This window comes from Myripristis murdjan, chromosome 16 (assembly GCF_902150065.1).
Source record: "Myripristis murdjan chromosome 16, fMyrMur1.1, whole genome shotgun sequence".
NCBI classification, from domain to species: Eukaryota; Metazoa; Chordata; class Actinopteri; order Holocentriformes; family Holocentridae; genus Myripristis; species Myripristis murdjan.
In genome coordinates this window covers 29,989,582-30,010,444 of record NC_043995.1, presented here as the reverse complement: position 1 = coordinate 30,010,444, position 20,863 = coordinate 29,989,582, and the positions used below count along the sequence as shown (strand labels likewise).

The following is a 20,863-nucleotide window of genomic DNA, read 5'->3' as shown; positions in this document are numbered from 1 at the left end:
CTCTCACCCTGAAATGAGCGCTTACCTGCTTCACCTCCACACAGCACACACTCGCTTACGCACTCGCCTATTTTGGTTATGAGATAATCAGAGGAACATCAATTATGTCACTTATCTTCCATTAAAAGATCACAAGCGTTTTCCATCCTCCAACCTGACACACACACACACACACACGCGGGGTCCGACATAATGGCACTGTGTTATCGCCGGATGACTAAGACAGGAATCGGCGACCTCATAACCGCGGAGGTCAGTGGATTGCGCCTGAAGATTTGGGCTCTGGATTGGACGGAGGATTTGGCGAGGTGGCTGAGGTGCTCTCGGCGCCCCCCCCCCGCCGCGCGTCCGCCGCTCGCACGGCTCCGAGATAGATGGCGAGCGCAGATCGAGATGAATGGACGCCGGCACAGAGGAGGCCGGAGATTTAATCTGGTCGGCCTTCAACACCCTGCCTGGGATATACTTTCTCCCTACAGCAAGAACGGAAGACATGAAAATAAAAAAAAATAAAAAATAAAAAATAAAAACTTCCATCCTGCTTGTTCTGAACAACTTTTCAACTATTATTTCCAACTCATTTTGGCTGCAGTTTGTAAGTTTGTCGACTGGATGCTTCGTCAATCTGTGTTTTCAAATGAATTGGAAAGCTTTAGACCATCCATCAGCTACTTTTTTTTTTTTAAATAAACAAAGACAGGAAGACATTCGTTTTGGTGGCTGTACATGCAGTTTTATATAAATAAACACAAGCATGCAGGCGAACAATGCGGTCCTTCACATTACAGCAATTAGAAACCGAACCCAAAAGATTAAGACAGCGTTATGAATATCTAGCGAAAATCCCTATCCAAATACTTTAAGCCTAGTTTACACAAAATAAAATACAACTGGATGATATCTAATCTCAGTTACTGAATCAAATGAAGCACCCACAGAATAATAATAAAAATAAAAAAAAAAACTCTGTGGAAGCTCCTGCCACAAAAAAAATGTCTTTCTTTAAATCTCCAGGGCTGTAATTTGTTGTCTTTTCTAACACGCTGCCATAATAATAACAATAACTTGTGCAATAATACAGAGAGTAACAAGCAAACCCTGAAATACCAGCTCGTTGTTATCAGCATCATCACTGTCATTACCGTCTTTGTTAAGGTCTGTTTCTCTAGACACGTGTTGTTTGCATGAACAAGGTTTTGTGCTTCACTTTAAAAAAAAAAAAAAAAAAAAATGAACTAAAGCGGACATGAAAACTCACTCATTGAGATAATTTAACTGATCCTTGTGGCGTGTGAAACTTATGAAACGTCTTTAACTCTGAATGTTGCCCCTTGGAGTGTGGACCATTTTTTTTTTTTTTTTTTTTTTTTTTCACAGGGGTAATAAAGCTAATGAAATGAGTGTACCTAATTTAAACATACCAAGGGCTCGGAGGCACCAGAGGACTTTAAATGATTGACATTTCCATAATTCAGTATTGGTCTTGAGGTCTTTCATTTGACATATAGAACTCATTTGCCCAAAATGTCACCAAAGCCTTGACATTACATATCATTCAGACTGTGAATCGTCGGGAGCCGTGAATGTTGAACACGCCGGACCGCCTCGCCCCGCTTTACCTTTCGACCGAACCGCCGTGATGTTTTCAGCGTTAGACCTCCTTCACACGTCAGGAATGTCCTGTAATCTCAAGGTCCAATCTGTCCCACGTCAGGTGGGCGCGGGGGCCTGGCGGCTCACAGGATGGAGCAGGCCGTGCTGCGCATGGGCAGGTTGGCGGGCAGCTTGACGTACTGCTGCCTGAAGCTGTTTCTCTTGTTGTTGAGCAGCGGGCCGGGGCTCTCCACCCCGTCCACGGGCGCCGCCGTCTCCGGCGCTGTGTTTCCCTGAGGCACCTCCAGCCGGGCCCCCTTGTTGTTCTTAGTCTTTTTGGCTTTCTCCTTGTCCTGAGGCTCAGCTGAAATTGTTGGGGGCTCGTTGGCGCCCTCCGGTGGGGGCAGGGTGTCCGGGGGGAGGTCGCTGGGGCTCGGCTTCCCCTCCGCCTGCTCCTCGTTGGGGACGTGGACGTTGGAGACCGAGCGCTTGGTGTTGGTGCAGGTGGATCTAGTGCAGTAGAGTTTCACAGTGACGCACAGGGGAAATAAAAAAGCAGATTTTTTAGAAAGCATGACTGTTTGTGAACAACCCCATGAACCCCTGCAGGCCTGGGATCTAATCCTGCCGGGAGCGTCTGTCCAGCGGATCGCCTGCTCTGTCTCAATCTCAACTGTCCTACTGCAAAGGGGGCAAACATTAAGAGCAATGGTGGATGATAGTGTTGCTTTTCGTCATTTTCCCTCAAACAAATACACCTGGAACAGCCTTTCCTCACTCTCCCCTGCCATACGGGCGGGGAGCACAGATCTAAAACAACAGGGGGCATCCCGTTTCCACACGCTCCACAGAGAAGAAGCTGGTTCCTCTGTGCTGACCGCCTTCCTTTCATCCAAACACTCACCCGTTGGAGCTCCTGTCCTCCGAGTCTTTCTGCTCGCTGCTGTAGCGAAGCTCTGCCGGGGTCTTGAATGACAGATCCTTCTTTCCTTTGAGCCAGTAGGTCTTCATGTAGCCTTTACCCTGGAAGTCGGTAAACACATTAAAGAAAACGTTCCAAAATGCTTTTCATCCATGTTGGAAAGGAAATGCTTCTTGATGTTCACTCCTCTACAAGTTCTGGCTAAAATGATACTTGCAGGAGCCATTTTTGTTTGTTTTTGTAAAAGAACTGCAAGGTGTTGCGGTTTGAGTTTAGATGATGCAATTTCCACGCGCCCTCATCAGATGTAGGAACATCGAGATGAAAAGCAAAGAAGACATTTGACTTGCTTTACATTTGATATTTAACCAAGTTTAAGCTATTTTGAATATTTTGGATGCATATACTGCAGCTTTGGAACATGCATCAAACAGTATATTTGTTACAATACACACTCTCATGGTTTTTTTAATTCATTCATTCACTCATTTGCTCTCCTGCAACACAACTCAACCTAGAAATCCGATCAAGCCAACTCAACAGGTAAGTGATATATTGTGAATATTATGGAGGTGCGTTGAATGAAGTCCAAGCTTATAGGTGTTCATGAGGCATAGCTCCATGGGGCATCCAATACATTTTGGATGGAACTGCTTTAAGGTAACCAGTGTCTCCACCCTTACGAAACGAAAATATATTGCAGTATATTGGAAAATATCATGTGATATATTAGATAATACATTTCCATATATGGGAACTAGTCTTTACATTTTCCAATATACTGAAAAAAATGCATAGAGCATGCATGTCTATATATTGATACATATAAAAAAAATATATTGCAATCGAGACCAAAAAAGGCACAATATGTTTACATGTAATAGTTTGTCTTTATATGTTCAAATATACTGCAATATATGCAGATACCATATATGTATATGTATCGCAACATATATAAAAATATATTGGGATGTTTTTTTTAACATTGTATATTTTCCAATAAACAATCATAACATATGAATGGACCATGCATGGCATATATCTGTACATATATTTCCAATACATGTTCCCATATAATTGGAAAGCCATAGATGTATGTTTAAATATATGTACCCAGTATTCATCACATATAAATCTAAATACATTATGGAGGATATTTATAAATATAAAATGACATATATTACAGGATATAAACACATGTATATTCATATGCAATATATTGCAATATCTGAAATGTGCAATTACTTATGTATTATTCCATATATTGAAATACATTACAATATATTGGAGCAAATTATAAATATATTGCATAATATATGTTTCACCAACATATTATTCCATGTATTGCTAAGATATTTTAAATATAAAATATATTTCAATATATTGTAATTCCATATATTAAATGTAATATATTCTAATATACTACCATATAATTCATTTAATATATTGGAAAATTATTTTCTTTCCGTAAGGGCAGTAATACTCAACAGTGGGTTTTCAGTGTTTATGCCGGCACTCATTTTGTCAGGGTGGACGACACATTTTTCAAGTTGTATTCGTCTTAACTTGGAATGGAAAATAATCTCCTAATGCAAAATATATAAGCTCAGTCCCAGCAAGTGGATGGGTTTTACCTTTTCCATTCAAATAGTGTCTGCGTATGGCCGGTGTTAATTTTCCACCTTAGTTATCATTCACCTTTACAAAGATTTTGCCCCTCTCCTCGATGATGTAGGGCTCGTGCTCCAGATGGTCTTTAGTGGTCTGACTAATGTGGATCTGCATGCCCTGTGCACACAGACAGACACACACGCAGAATTTACGGCACCAAACTGCACCGAAGAAAGTTTGATTCTTGAACAGAGAATGGGAATTTGTGGAGAGGAAATACATTCTGTTCATCATCCAACACTTACTTCAGAAAAGTGCTGTTAACGCCTACTGTTACCATAAGTAATGGCCACCAAATGAAGTGATTAGCATGTTGCATTAACTAAAAAGCAGCATGCACAATGGTCTCATTAAATAGGAAATGGTTCTGCACACTCATCCACATGTTTTCGTCTGAGGGAAAATCATTAATGTCATTTCCTCAAACGCCACGGGTTATTTAGCACATTTTTGCGAGGCTGTGGGTTATTTAGTAACGTACTCACCACTCCGTTGCTCTCCATCCTCGAGGCTGTGTTCACAGTGTCACCAAACAGACAGTAGCGCGGCATCTTCAATCCCACCACCCCAGCCACCACCATACCTGAGTGAATACCTGGAGGCGGCGAGAAATAGAAGAACAAATTTGTTTGTCTGATTCATTCACAAGCTGCACCGAAGCCCATTCAACTTTAATTTATTCCTTAAGGCGAAAAAAAATTGTGTACATTTTAGGCATTTGGCTGATGCTGTTATCCAGGGTGACTTCTAAGAATACAGTTTCAAGATCGGTGAGATTACAAGTGACTGAAAGGGTAAAAAAAAAAAAAAAACATCTATTCAAATTCAACTGGATGTCATTCATGAGCTGTGCATGAATTAATATTTCAGGTCCTCAGGTTGATGCAAAAGGTGCCTTTCAAGCATTCAGCTTTAAAGGTGCTCACCTCTGACCCAGAGAGCTGATTTCAAGATTAAACCAACAGTAGCAGGGCCAGATTCTTAAAAAGGTGATCCTTGTGGGGGGATTTGCTCTCCGCTCGATGTTCAGAGGTCAGACTGAGCAAAGAGAGAGGAAGCTGAAGCTGGTAGGGATTCAGCGTCTTGGTCAAAGACGGTTCCCAGGGTCTTTTCTGAGAACTGTGCCACTCTGCCAGCCCGAGATCTAAGGAGTACATTTGCGGGACACATATTCAAAAGCGGCAGAGTGGCAGAGTGACTTGAAAGACCGTCCTGTGACTGAAATGTTGACGGTTTGAGGCCCAGGGATCAAGACGCCGAATCCCTCTCTGCTTCAAAGGCGTGGAGACGGACAGGTGAACCCCCCCGGAATGAAACAAATAATACAATCGGACTGCCTTGTCACCGCTGAGCCACTGAAGCCCCATGCAGCTTTTGCACAAAAGTGACCTCGTATTGATTCCCACTCCCCGCCTCGCTGCTGCTCACCGACTCGGATTTGGATGTTATCTCCGGTGGAGGGGTCTTTGAGGTGGTCGATGGAGCTCAGCATGTCCAGGGCCATGTCGCAGATGTGGTGGGCGTGAAAGGTGGTCTTGTTCGGTACGCCGGCCACCACCATGTACGCGTCACGGATCGTCTCCACCTGCAGAGAGAGGGCAGAGCGAGGGCCTGATGAAGCTCGCCGCCGACGATACGCCACATCTCTGAAGTGTTAGCGTGCAGGTCGCTGACTGGTTGTCCTCGGGGCGACTTTTGCACCAGACGCTCATCAACAGCCAGGCTCATTTAGGATAGCACTTTGATGTACTCCTGGGTGTGAATACTGTGTGTGTGTGTGTGTGTAACCCTCCTGTCCCACCTGATTAATCCTGTACTTTCTCTAACATGTAATAGCTTGACTCTGTCCTCCTGCCTTAAAGAGCTGCTAACACTGAAAGAAGCTGAATATTCTCGGTTTCAGTGCAGAGACTTTTAGTATCACAGTGCAATGACGGTCTAAATCGGAGGTGTCAAAGGTATGGCCCGGGGTCCAAATCCAGCCCGTGAGCTCATCTCATCCGGTCCCCGAGATGTTTTGCAGAGAAATAAGAAAAAAAAAGACACACATATATGTATATATTACTAAATCAAAATATTACTTTGTTAAATTGAAATATTTGCATCCAATTATCATCAACTACGTGCAATAAGCAAAATAAGAGGTTTCAATGAGGAACTGATAAATTAATGATGATGAATTATGATAAATTAATTAGACAATAGGCTATAGGAAGGTAAAGGAGAAACCAACAGGCTAGCTGCTGCGCTCTGCTGGTTTAGCAAACGTGCTGTCAAAACAGTGAAAGCTTGAAATGGACTGTAGATTTTTTTTTTTTTTTTTTTTAGGAAAGATGGAAACAGCAGTTATTTTATTTTCCTCTGGGAAGTAAATGGCAAACCTCTGTGCTGTATATTTGTTGCATTTCTCTCTTCTGCTTTATGCACTTCTACATTATGTGTTATTTTCCTGTGCCAACATGCAATTTCTCATTGACTGGCCGGCTACAAATTGACTAATTTAAAATAATAAATCAGAAAGTGGCCTAAAATGTCCATGTGTCCACTCGGGTCATATTCATATTTGCCAAAAAAAAAAAAAAAAAATCCTGCCCTTGTGAAAGTCTCATTTGAACGAATGTGGCCCGCTATCTAATAGGAGCCTGACACCCCTGGTCTAAACGCTGCTCCAGAAATATAATTATGCAGGGAAAGACTGAATAGTTATAATTTTCTTGCCCAAGAAAATGGCCGTATTTAAAGACATTAACTACCAGTACAAAATATCAGTTTAAAGGAATAAGGTTTGAAAAATCCATTTTGGCCAAAATTAATAGGTATTCTGTTTTTTTTTTTCCCCCATTGAAACTATGTCAAGGAGTGTAGTGCTGTATGTTAAACGGCACAGCAGGGAGGGAGCTTCTGTTGTCCACAGGCCGCGGTAACGAGATTCAGAGCGAACGCGGCGTCCGCGGCGGCTGACAGGCGGGCAGAGCGAGCAGCTGGACGAGCGCCGGCCGCCCTTTTTTCCGGGGCGCTGACCTTGTAGACGTTGTGCTTCTCGCTGAGCGTGTCGAAGACGATGTAGATCTCATTGAGCATGTCCACCACCTGCATGGGCGTGATGTGGATGCAGATCTCATTAAACTTGACCACGTCGCTGAACAGGATGGTCACATCTGGGAAGACCTGGGACGGACGAACACACACACACACACACACACACACACACACACACACACACAGAGTTAAGACCGCCTCGGAAGTAGATTAAAGGCTTCATTCCAAAACACTGTACATTATGCATATTGGAAAACTTTGCCACTTTAAATTCATCCGCCAGTATTTCAAAAACAACACTATTCTTTTTCCAAAAAGATAATTCTATCTGTCAAAACATAGTAATTGTCCATATTGTGTTTTTTACTTTAAAGCCAGAAATCTTTTTTTTTTTTTTTTTTTTTATTGGACGTGTCTGTTTTTTCAGATGGTGTCTGTCTCTGCCCAAACCCTTTAAATAAAAAACTGATTATGCAAACCACATCTTTGTTAAAATAGATGTGAATAAAATTTGTTCAAATTCAACATGCTGAGGTGTGTTTGATTGCCAGAGACCTCAAAGATGGACATTTAAATTGCAAAGTGACAACTGAGAGCGCCTGTTTTTTTTTTTTTTTTTTCTTTCCCAGTCAGTTTCAAAATGTATTCAGCCTCTGTTTTACACATGTCAGATGAAAATTATTTCATGCTGTGGCCTCGGTGGATCTTCTGCGCATCTTAATGACAAGCTTGGCTATTCAATCTCATGCCGGAGCAGGAGAGGTGATAAGGACAAAGATGCTCTGAGGGCCAGATGAATAAAACCGCACAGAGGCAAGACTAAAAAAAATCTGTTTATGCACAAAACATGCATAAACAGGCTTTTTCTGCACATTGACAAAAACCCGCTCGCAAGTGTTCGTGCATTTTTTCCATTTTACGAATTAAAGTCCATGCATGTGCACAAGCCAAACGTTGACTCTCACAGTTCACGATCCATGCATGTGGACACACCCCTGTCTAACCACGCATGGCCACACACACACACACCGGTCATCAGCGTGGGCCACAAAATCCTCCTCACCTTACTGTTGCTGCTGCATTTGGCAATTTCCTGTGGCAGTGCTAAAGCAGCCGTTGTGTCATTACACATATCCTTTACACACTGCTGTGTACCGTGAGCCATAACAGCCTGTTGGTCGATTGCACGTGAGTACGCCTAATTTATGATGCGACAGTCATTATTCGCATTCCTGCATGACTTCAGTGACAATAAGCAGACTTATTTACTCATGCTAGACTAAAAACCGAGCTTGTGCACTGCAAAAACTCAAAATCTTACCAAGATTATTTGTCTTATTTCAAGTCAAAAATGTCTTATTACTAGTCAAAATATCTCATTACACTTAAAATAAGACATGATCACCTCAGAAGTAACTTGTTTTTAGACAATAGTCTCTTGTTTCAAGTGAAAATTTGCTTGAAACAAGTGAAAATTTGCTTGTTTCATTGGCAAAATTTGTTTCTTGTTTCTAGCTAATTTTCACTTATTTCAAGTGAATTTTCACTTTTTCCACTGGCAAATTTTGCCAAAAAATTGTCTAAAAACAAGTTACTTCTGAGGTGATCATGTCTTATTTTAAGTGTAATTAGATATTTTGACTTGAAATAAGACATTTTTGACTTGAAATAAGACAAATAATCTTGGTAAGATTTTGCGTTTTTGCAGTGTGGAGAAAACGGATAATTCACACACCTATAAATGTTGTTATATGCTGCCCTATTGAGACCTAATAGGCAACGACGGTGTGCTGACAAGATTAAGGCTCCCATTAAAACGTCACTCAGACTCTTCTTTGTCACAGCACTGTATCACAGTCTGCTCAGCTGACTCCTAAAGTCTGTGCAGCGGGGTGTAAAAGCATGCCCGGAGGTATGCACGTTCTCACAGCGCTGCCTTTTTTTTTTTATTATTAATAAATACCAATTTCTGTGTGGGAAGCGGCGTGTGCATCCCTTTTGTGCTTACACATCAGGTTTTACATCTGGCCCCAGCGGTGCTGTTCTAGAGCCGACCCTGACCTCTGACCTCCCGCAGGAGAGGTCTCAACAAAAACATATACCAAAAAAAAGAAAAAATCCCATGAGAACCTACAGAACAATCAGGATCAGTGTGTGGGAGTTCATCCACACTGCCCGCTGGTTTGCCTGACCGCTCTGCCTGTCTGCTCTATACATACCATCCACCTGCGGGCCTCTGTCCTGTACCTGGCATGTCTCCAGTGCCGTGATGCCCTTCCTGAGCCGATCCGCCACCGCCTTCGGGATCATGGCGTACAGCAGGGAATCTCCTCTCTTCTTCTCCTCGTCCAGCTTCTTGATGATTTCCTGCAGCTGCGCGTACTTCTGTTGCTCCTAGAAAAATCACACGCGGGGGCCCCAAGAGTCGGATGAGTGCTTTGCGGAATACATTAGGACGGAATCAGACTCCTATCTCTCAGCTCGGACCAAATTCTGCACGGTCTCGTGCGTCTCGGAGCTCAGAAATCCTTCTTTAATCTCCTTAATCTACCTGTACAGTACGTTTCCTCTTCAAGTGGATTTAATAGGTGCAATCTTCATCGCTTTCACCTGGGCTCTCCTGGTCAGGCTGTTTCACTAAGTGCATCATGTATTGTCATTTCTGTATCACACTACTTGGAGCTGCATGGTGTATTTTAGGGTTGTTATAGTAGCCTATATTTTATGCGCTGATATAAACCCCTAGAACTGTCTACTATTCTACTGTTTATGACATGGACTTTTATTCAAAGTAGCATAAGTGCTGACTCTTTTTCGTGCGGGTTACCCTCGTGGGAACAAAACACCAAATCCCGGCTTTGTTAGCGCGAGCCTGCAGCCATTAAGATAAAGGATTCAGAGCTCTCCTTCACCTGATCGAGGGCCAGCTGCAGCTCGGCTGATTGCTGAGTCCCGGCCAAAATCAGCTCTCTGCTGGAGTCATGCAGGTTCAGATCGTTCACGTACACGCCCATCTTAATCATGTCCTCCACTGTCTCTATGCTGCAGGGACACGGAGAGGGGAGGAAGCTCAGGCAACGGTAACATGAAAGCAAGAGGATGCAAATTATCTTAGCAAACTGGCATGCTGTCATCTAAAATGTCTGATGAATAACAATAATGATCATAATAATAAGCTTTTTTTTTATAGAACACTTTTCAAAATCCACTTCACAAACTGCTTCAGAACGTCATAAATACAGCAAGTCAGGTTTGGAGTATATCAACCAATAAAAGACAGTTCAAAGAAAATTACAACTCGAGTAAAATCAGGAACGGCTCTCGAATAAAAGTGTGTTTTAAGAAGGGACTTAAAAGGAATCTCGGACTCAGCCGTTCCTGATTTCCTCGGGCGGATCGTTCCAGAGCCTCGGGGCCCTGAGCTGCAAACGCTCTGTCCCGTTTGGTTTTCAGACGGGCCGCTGGAACAGACCAAAGACCTCAAACTACAGAGGTCAGAGATCTTGAATGTGAATTTGATGAATCCCGCAAGATGTAGTACGGAATAAATCGAGATTGAAGGTCGGGAAGCCAAAAATGTCTTCTCTTGTCTGCACTCACCTGCCATGTCAAAGGATTCTTGTGTGAAATCCTATTTATTCAATTTTACTGACGGGATAACACACTCACCAGGTGGACTGCAGTGATGTCTATGTGACGGCTATCAAATAAATAACATGTCACGGTATTTTCTGGAATAATAGGCTGCTTATTATAATAGAAAATGCCATGGATTTCCTTTTTTTTTTTTTTTTTTTTTTTTCAAAATGGCATAGCATTTTGGAAATGAATTCTTTAATTGGAAAATCGTTTTTTTTTGCGGCTCGTGTTGACCCTATCAAACGGAGCGTATTAGCTGCGGTCTTACATGGGCGTCCCGAGGAAGATGAGCGAGTCCCACTGGGGGACGTATTTCATCTGACCCTTCAGGTGGAGAGGCTTCTTCGGAGGCTCCCGCATGTCCTCGAAGATGGTCTCGCTGCACTTCCCTGAGGAGAGCCGGTCAAGGACAGATTAGCAGGACCGGGACGCGTTAATGAGAGCCGAGCTGCTTCACAATGAAATTATGAGGCGCTGGTGGTGCACACATCGTGCCAAAGGTGATTACGTGGTGAGAGAGTGAGAAAATGCAAGTCAGAAGTTGCTGATCTTTCTCTGGTCGGTGTCTTGATGTGACACCCGGTTCGTCTTCGGAGCAGGCCCTTTGTGCGCCGCATCGCTCACATAAAACAATGTGAAGAGTTCAAAATGTTAAAAGCTTGCCGCACACCAAAAATGCTGTAGACCCACTTAACAGAAATGAATTATTTAAGCTTTTTTTTTTTTGCACAGGTACAAACAACAGAGCGGACAATGCATTTCACATAAGCTTCAATGGACTGAAGCTTTTAACATTTTGAACCCTTTGATTTTTCCTGTGCTTGACCAGCATCCCACCAGCACCCCAAACAATTATACAGCTCTGCGGGGAATATCTGCTTTTGTACAATAATGGCAGTGGTGATATTTAAAATAATTGGTGCATGACTACAAAATGCCTATATGCCACATGTGGAGGAAACTGGAGCCAGAAATGTGTTACAAGCTGTCGGTGCAGGTTTTGTCGGTCGACCGGAGAAAGAAGAAGCGGAGGATTTTCTGACCAGTGACCGTCTGGAAGGCCAGCAGTTCGATGTCTTCCCCTCCAGAGTTGGCGGAGCTGTTGTACTGGGTGAGAGCGCTGCTGTACTCCTGGTCGGTGCCCTTCATCTCCTCCATGGCCTTGGTTTCTGACGGACAGAGCAGAGCAGGCAGAACAGCAACGGTGGGTGGATGGATGAGCGAATGAGCCGCTGTGAGTGAGTGCATGAACGTATGAATGGCTTGTGCAAAATGTGCATGTGTTTACATCTTGCATTCCCTTACCAAAAAGGAGTATACTCAAGTATACTTATAAGTATACTTTTTATGAACTAAGTATACTTTCTGTGAACTAATACTTAGGTAAGTATACTTTTCAGATTACTTTGAATGTACTATCAGGAATATACTTAACAAAAGTATACTTAGTTTATACTGACGAGTACACAGACAAGTTTAAGTATATTCCAAGTATAACATACTTGATATACTTGCCATAACACATACACTGTGAGTAAACCTGTAGTGTACTCCCTTACCAAAAAGTAGTATACTCAAGTATAATTATAAGTATACTTTTATGAACTAAGTATACTTTCTGTGAACTAATACTTAGGTAAGTATACTTTTCAGATACCTCTCCACTCAGCTATTTGATTCAAGTAAGGTTGTGGCAACTCAGTGGCCTAGTGGTAGTGTCCGCCCTGAGACTGGGAGGTTGGGGGTTCAATCCCCAGCCGGGTCATACCAAAGACTCCTCCCTGCTTGGCACTTGGTATTTGGGGTTGGAACTGGGGGGTTAGATCACGAAATAATTCCCGAGCATGGCACCGCTGCTGCCCACCGCTCCCTCAGGGGATGGGTCAAACGCGGAGAACAAATTTTGCATCCTTATGCAATATGAAAACAGTTTAATTCAAGTGTAAGTAAAGTATATTTCAAGTACATTGAGTATACGAATGGTTTACTTTAAGTAAAAGAGTAGTACAACTCAAGTACAGGAAATAGTATAATTTAAGTATACTTATATATAAGTAAAGTAACCTTGAAGTTTACTCGAGTATACTCAAAAATGGGCCAAATCAGGGTACTTTTAGTATAAGTATACTTTGTAAGTATACTAACTAGTAAATATACAGTATATACAGTACACTACTAGTACATAAATACAAGTATACTTGGTAAGGAAAGTATACTTGATAAAGTATACTCAAACTCCACTTAAGTATACTTGGAAAAGTAAACTAGAAGTTTACTTCTTTTTGGTAAGGGTTAACATACGTTGCATGGTGGGATTACATCTCGAGTGGAATTCGTTGGATTACATTTATGCCCCACGTTAAAATGCAGATTGCCGTGCACACCATTTCCTCCTGTGATATTTTCATCCATGAACACATTTTTTTTTTTCACATTCGCTCCCACCTCTTGTATCTTAGCAATCATGTTTTGGCAAGCGTCCCACTATCTATCAAACTGCTCGCCACTTGTTTCTTTTGCATTCACTCCCAGATTTCATCTACAGGCGGAATTGTTATTTGCATGTATGTATTTACATATGGCCTGGTGTGGAGATGCTTTGCATTTAACTTACTGTGGAGCGAACTGTCTGACCGTCTCTGCATGTTGCTCGGCTGATTGGCTCTCAAATGAGCCTTGTGTGCACTTCCATCTGGATTTTTAGATCCAGATACAATCCACAAATGAGTGAGTAAGCTGATGGGCGTACTGTGATCTCATCCATTTGAAATGCACCTTTTTTTTCATCCATTATTCATGAGAAAATTTGAGAAATGTGTTCAAACGGAGAGGGACATTAAAGGAACGGTACCTCTCTCCTCTTCTCTTTTTGCCTTCTCACTCTCCTCCTTCTCCTCCGGCTCCTCCTTGCTCAGTTTAGGGATGTTGACCTTCTGCTTGCTTTCCACCACTGCTTTGGACAACAGCTCAAACACATTGTTCAAATGGGTGTAGATCTGATTAGAGCAAGCAGAGATTTCACAGCAGTTGAGCAGCGGTGCCAGATCAACAGCGGTCGTGTGTGAGTCAGTTAGTGAGTCAGCGATTAAGCAAAAGAGCAAATGAACAAATTCACAAGCGAACAAAATGAGGCCGCCCCTCCTCAACTCACGTTGTCCCAGCTGAACTCCAGCATGGGCCTGACCAGAGTGAACTCCTCGTTGACCTTCTTGCCTTGGAGGTCGGAGAAGACCTCTTTGAGGCCGTCGCCGATGCGGTACATGGTCATGTCGCGGCGGAAGATGACGCTGAAGGGGAACATGTCGAAGAAGATGCCCCGTTTCATGGGCAGCTTCTCGTAGCCCGGGGCCGTTTTCTGCTGGGGCATGCGGTGCTTGAAGGCAGCGTTGTCGAAGTTCATCTTGTAGACCTGGAAAAAAAGTCATGAAACTTATAAACTGCAAGGCCATTAATGTGAATAATTGTGTTGTTATTTTAAAAAATGCCTTTCAGATTTGGCGTTTATGTGGTCATTTATGCAGTTAATTATTTCCCTGACCTTTGAAACCTTTTAACAGCCCATGTGCATAATTGAACACACTCTATAAAAGTTGTCAGAGAGAAAATAGCTACTCTTTTCTTGCAGCCACAAACATTTTCTGTGATATGTGTTTTCTGGCAACAGCAACTTTCCCGTAAAGGGAAAACTTGACATTGAATGTTAGTTTCATTTATCTTCACCGTGAACTTGTCACGTTATGTGGAGCAAACACTCTGTCAGTCAGCTACCTTAAAAATGACTGGTTAACCCACTCAACTTTAAATTTTCTCTTAAGTAACTTCAAAGTTAAAGACATTTTTCCGTATTGTACAGCAAAGTCACATACATATTCTGTATTTGCTGCATGCAAAGCTCCATTTAAGTTACGTCGCACTTTTACTGAGTGAATAACTCAAATACAACATACATTTTTTTTTTTTATAGCTGCACCGTTACCTCAAATAAAAGTATCTAGGTGATTGTGCATCATTTTGTACACATTTCCCTGTAATTCGGCAGGACATGTTTGGTATTTTTGAAAACTGTGGGATCTTCAAACTAGATTTCAAATAAAGCTCTGTGGGTTTAAGCGGAGCCTGGCCGTGCTGCTGTCATTTTGTAATGCATCAGTTACGGTTTTAAAGTCCTTGTCGTTTTGAATGTGTTTCTTCACAGCGGAACAGGCGGGGCTCGCCGTCTTGATCAAGTGCACTCGGACAAGGACGCATTGATTGGCTCTTGCAAGAATCAAAACAATCATTTTCCGAGTACGGATCAGTAAAACCACCGGGGGGTGACGCTGATGCTGGAGGTGACGGCGTAGCATAGCAACAGGCATGCCAAGTCCCACATTTTGAATTTACTGAGCTGCAAATTTTGAGTTTACCCAAAACCCCATCCCAATAAACACTTATCTCCATCCAATAAACACTTACAGTCTGAGTGTAAACAAGATCTCCGCTCAGCGCATCATCGAGCGAGATGGGATCATTACCACACTGATAGAGCTGATGCAGGGTCAAGGTCAGAGGCTCAGCGGCTCGATGGCTCAGCGACTGATACTTGACCTAAACCCCCACCGGTACATACCACATAGGTCATTTTCTCGGTTTCCTCTTTGGACAGGATTTCCACCTCGATGTCTGTGCTGTAGAATTGCCGTCCCACTTGAGAGAGCTGGCCTGCGGGAGTCAATGACACACGGTTCATGTACGAGTAGATGTGAGGCTTATGGGGGGATTCGGCGAGAACGGGCTTGTGTGAGCTTTTGGAACGGCTGACCATGAAATGACCCCGGCGCTCAGACCACACGGATACTTCAGATTCTAAATTTATAGGGTGGCAATTTGAGAACAAGCCTCAGAGCCGACCTGGTTGGAATCACAATATGATACCAATTACTTTGTGTGGGCGCATTAATCCAGCCTGACAGGGTGACGACATCTGCCTTCACCCGGCAAAGCTCCTCTGAAGAGGAAGTGTCACCGGCATCACATTTGTTTGTCAAATCCGGGACGGCAGACATATGTGTTACCTCTCAGCCCTTCATACACTGATTGCTGAATGTGCCGTCTCGATATTTTTGTGCTGAAAAGTAACACAGAGGTGTTTTGTCCCAAGCCAGCCTGATGGATACTGGTGAAAACACCAACTTTTGTCTCCCTTCTTCTTTTGTGCCCATTCATTTAGTTCTACATTTAATAGTCTGCATTGATATTCAGCTGTCCTAAATTTTTTTTCAAATTTGTACAACACCTGTCCCACACATATGACGGCGCATTAGGGCCATTGTAGGGGGAAAAAAAAATATGGAGACTGCGGAAGGAGGGTAATATTCTGAGAATAAAGTTGTGGATTTGCGAGAAAACACTGTACTATTCTCTGAGGTTAAAGTTGTAAATTTATGAGAAAAAACTCTAAAATTCGGAGATTACCATGTCACCAATTTGCAAGAAAAAACTAAGAAATACTCTGAGGTTAAAGTTGTAAATTTTTGAGAAAAAACTCTAAAATTTGGAGATTATCATGTCACCAATTTGCAAGAAAAAAACTAAGAAATACTCTGAGGTTAAAGTTGTAAATTTATGAGAAAAAAACTCTAAAATTTGGAGATTATCGTATCACAAATTTGCAAGAAAAAAACTAAGAAATACTCTGAGGTTAAAGTTGTAAATGTATGAGAAAAAACTCTAAAATTTGGAGATTATCATGTCACCAATTTGCAAGAGAAAAACTAAGAAATACTCTGAGGTTAAAGTTGTAAATTTATGAGAAAAAAACTCTAAAATTCGGAGATTATCATGTCACCAATTTGCAAGAAAAAACTAAGAAATACTCTGAGGTTAAAGTTGTAAATTTATGAGAAAAAAACTCTAAAATTCGGAGATTATCATGTCACCAATTTGCAAGAAAAAACTAAGAAATACTCTGAGGTTAAAGGATTCAAGGATTCAAGGATTCCTAAAGTTGTAAATTTATGAGAAAAAACTCTAAAATTTGGAGATTATCATGTCACCAATTTGCAAGAAAAAACTAAGAAATACTCTGAGGTTAAAGTTGTAAATTTATGAGAAAAAACTCTAAAATTCGGAGATTATCATGTCACCAATATGCAAGAAAACAACTAAGAAATACTCTGAGGTTAAAGTTGTAAATTTATGAGAAAAAAACTCTAAAATTCGGAGATTATCATGTCACCAATTTGCAAGAAAAAACTAAGAAATACTCTGAGGTTAAAGTTGTAAATTTATGAGAAAAAAACTCGAAAATTCGGAGATTATCATGTCACCAATTTGCAAGAAAAAAACTAAGAAATACTCTGAGGTTAAAGTTGTACATTTATGAGAAAAAAACTCTAAAATTCGGAGATTATCATATCACAAATTTGCAAGAAAAAACTAAGAAATACTCTGAGGTTAAAGTTGTAAATTTATGAGAAAAAAACTCTAAAATTCAGAGATTATCATGTCACCAATTTGCAAGAAAAAAACTAAGAAATACTCTGAGGTTAAAGATGTAAATTTATGAGGAAAAAAACGTACACATTTTTGAGAAAAAAAACTTTAAAAATTAGTGTGTTGTTTCCTTCTGAATCAGCCCACATCACAGCGATGTCTCTTCAAAGTCCATATGCTGATGATAATATTGTGATTCTGGGCTCAAATCAGCAGGATTTCCTTCTGACTGAATCCCATTGCAAAGCACAGAATTTGATGCGGTCATCAGCTGCAGGCCTGATACACGGCGGGCGGCTCATGAATTTGTGATTTTTTTCTCTCATAAATTTATCCCTTTAATCTCAGAGAATATCCAAGATTTTTTTTCCTCAAAACATTACACCCCCTCCCCTGGCTCTGTAAGGTTTTTCCCCTACAGAGGCCCTAATGCACCATCATATACACAAGACAAAATTTAAAATAATAATAATAATAATAATAATAATAATAATAATAATAAAAAACACTCTCAAGGAATAGTTTCATTCATTGACGGTGCACGCGCTGCTCCTCGGTACCTTTGACGAACTGCGTGAAGCCCTTGCGGGTGCTGCGGTAGTGCAAGGTGAGGCTGGTCTCGCACTCCTCCTCCACGCAGAAGCTGGGCGGCTGCACCTTGGGGAAGGAGAAGCGGAAGTACTCGTGCAGGTTGTCCAGCTCGTTGATGAAGTCGCGCACATTACGCCCCAACACCTGGACAGGACCAAGAGGACGAGGTTTGTGAGGTTTGTGAGGATGCAAATGCTATTCCATGTAATAAGCGTGTAATTATTTTTATTATTTTGGTGCTGTGCGCTCATTGCTGCAGTGTTTATGCCCTGCACTGCCAACACATCAGTCATATTGTGTCGGAGCTGCTGTGATTGTGTTTTTCCTGGTATTTTCTGTGAAAGGGATTTTCATTCTAACTACACAGATCTTCCTTTGTTTGCTCCGAACAAACTGCAACTCAAATCAGATCACTCCCTGCTCACCCGGAGGACTTTTCCCTGGAAGGAGGCGCCAGACACCAGGGGAACTGGTTATATGCTGAGTCACTGTGGTGTTTTATGAGTTTATTGACACAGAGATAAGAGTGACACAGCAATAAATGTCGCTGGCTGAGGGTTGAAGTGCAGATTTGTATTCACAGTCTTTTATAATGCACACATGTAGGGCATCTAATGTCTGAATTGATGAATTTACATGGCTGTCATTTGTTTTTTTTTTTGTTTTTTTTTTAAATTTGCCATCTGGTGATCACCGCGGTGACCTTAAGACAACCAGATGGGGTCACGAAGGTCACCTTGAGGATCCTCTCGTAGCCGTAGTTTCCGATCCTCTTGACCATGTAGACTCCGAAGGCGTACATCAGCTCATCGTGGGTCTTTCCCAGAACCTCGCCCGCCGCCTTGGCCAGCCGCAGGATCAGGTTGTCACTGCCGATGACAGATCCAAATTCATCTGTTTATTCATATAATTTTTTTAACCACAAAGTCCCGCTGAGATTTAATGGAGACTTTTCAATAGAGACTTGACAGAAAAGAAAAAAAAAAATGCCTCATAATAAACCTGAAAAATAACATCCAACAATTTCTAAGCAAAATTACAAATAAAATGAGATAAGTGCAATGTCGACACCTTGCCTAAGTCATTTTTTGTCAAAAATGAGTTTTTTTTGCCTAAATCATCTCCTCTTGATGCTGGCCACCTCTGGTAAAATCGCCAGCATCCTCAGTTGAACAGATCATGCCATTCTACCCCTGAATCTTGTCAAAACTGTGACTTAGGCAGTTTTATTTTGCAGTCAAAAGAACATGTGACTATGGGGCAATTTTACGTTATTTAGGCTATTTTAGGCTATTTTAAGCGTTTCAAGATGGCAGCGGTATCAAGAAGAAAGAAAGTTTTCTCTGCAAGTGAAGTTATTTCAATGATCCAGGGCTCATCCCCAATTGGTAAGTGATGAGGTTTAGCATAACATCGGCATATAACGTATTATAATTGCCTAAGTCAACAAAGGCATGTTCAGAAATTTGCCTAAGTCATTGATTTCTGTTTGTTTCTGTTCTGTTTTCTGTTATGTTACATAATTGACTGGCATTGTTTTTAGCATGTCAGTAGTCATCTTTTTTATAACCTTTTTGAGTGAAATTATCGATAAATATCATACAGTTAATTTTTCATGAAGTTTTTTGTGTCTCCCGAAAAACCTGAAAAAATGACTTAGGCGATTATTTTAGGAAGGTGTCGATGTGATAGTTATTATATGAGCAAAAGAGACTAAAGGACTAAATCCTAAACAGATCAACAACTCAGTTGCCACCTATTATCAGGTGCTGCACAAGCTTCAGGATTTTTTAAAACAACAGTTCAAATATCACTCAGACAAACACAATCATGTGATCAATGATCTGATTTCCAACATGGAGACTGTGTAATGTATATTTTGCATGATGTTGTTTTACATGTGATGTACAGTATGCAAATATTGCCAGTGTATTGCTTTTAATTTGTCTTGTATTGTTTGTATGACACTCGATTGTTTTTCAATATCACGTGTCCACCTCAACGTCCTCCATAATAATAAATATCAGCCATTGAGATTCATGAAAATTAAAAAGTAAACTGGGCTAAAAATTTGACGTGGAATAAAAAGGTGTAGTTTAATGGCAGTTTATTTAAAATTACAAATAGAGGCAGCTGAACTGTACAGCGCTGCAGTGCAGGCCGATGGGTTTTTCTCGTGTAAACTATGATAATTCAGACGTTTCTCGGGCGTTTCTTGTAAATAAAAAGTCAGCAGCTGCCTTGTTCCAGTGTATTAACTTGTGCATTAACCTGTGTCAAAGTACAGTAAGTACACAATATTACTGTGTAGGCGTTTAATGAATGAAAAGCACCCTAATACAGAATGTACCTACAGCATGTACTGCAACACTGTTTTAATGAAGCTATTTGAATTCTGGTAGTGGGGAGATTTTCATAAGGTAACCTCAGTAAAATTGTATTATTACAGTCATTTCCTATACACTGGAATGAGGCCACTGCACAGTGTGTTCGCTGCTGTTTGAAAACCTGAACCTGACCCAGAGTCTTGTAATTTGCTGCAGCATGAGGGGGGAGGATGACAAAAAGATCGTACTTGTACATCTGATGCCTGACAAACTTGAGGTGGGGTATCTCCGCCCGGGCCTCGATCAATCTCCACACGTCCTCCCCGTAGGATTCATTGATGTAATCGTTCACTGCTTCCAAGTACAGGCCATACATCTTCAGAGGGCTGGGAAACCTCCAGACTTCTGCCCAAGTTAACTGCTTAGCTGAGGAGGGACGAGCGGAGGGAGTCACACATATAAAAAAAAAATAAATCTTTGTTAGAGTCATCAATGGAAAGGATTTTTGTAAAATGAGATAATATGCCCACAGAATCCGTCCTCAACGAATGGCATTTTGCATTATTTTGAATTGTCATGACAGAAAAAAAAGAATACATTTTGCCTT

The 20,863-nt window shown here is 41.5% G+C and overlaps 1 protein-coding gene across 1 annotated transcript; it reads right to left on the bottom strand.

Annotated features, from left to right (window-relative positions):
- Positions 1-1,736: 1,736 nt before the first annotated feature.
- Positions 1,737-20,632, bottom strand: LOC115373946 (soluble guanylate cyclase 88E-like). The gene is made up of 16 exons (XM_030072595.1): positions 20,505-20,632; positions 18,666-18,798; positions 17,899-18,073; positions 15,474-15,565; positions 14,016-14,273; positions 13,716-13,860; positions 11,908-12,033; positions 11,133-11,253; positions 10,138-10,267; positions 9,473-9,619; positions 7,208-7,354; positions 5,615-5,771; positions 4,672-4,781; positions 4,214-4,303; positions 2,498-2,616; positions 1,737-2,103 (listed from the first exon to the last, which is right to left on the bottom strand). Exons 1-16 carry the CDS (start codon positions 20,630-20,632, stop codon positions 1,737-1,739), a joined length of 2,445 nt encoding a protein of 814 aa, XP_029928455.1.
- Positions 20,633-20,863: the final 231 nt, after the last annotated feature.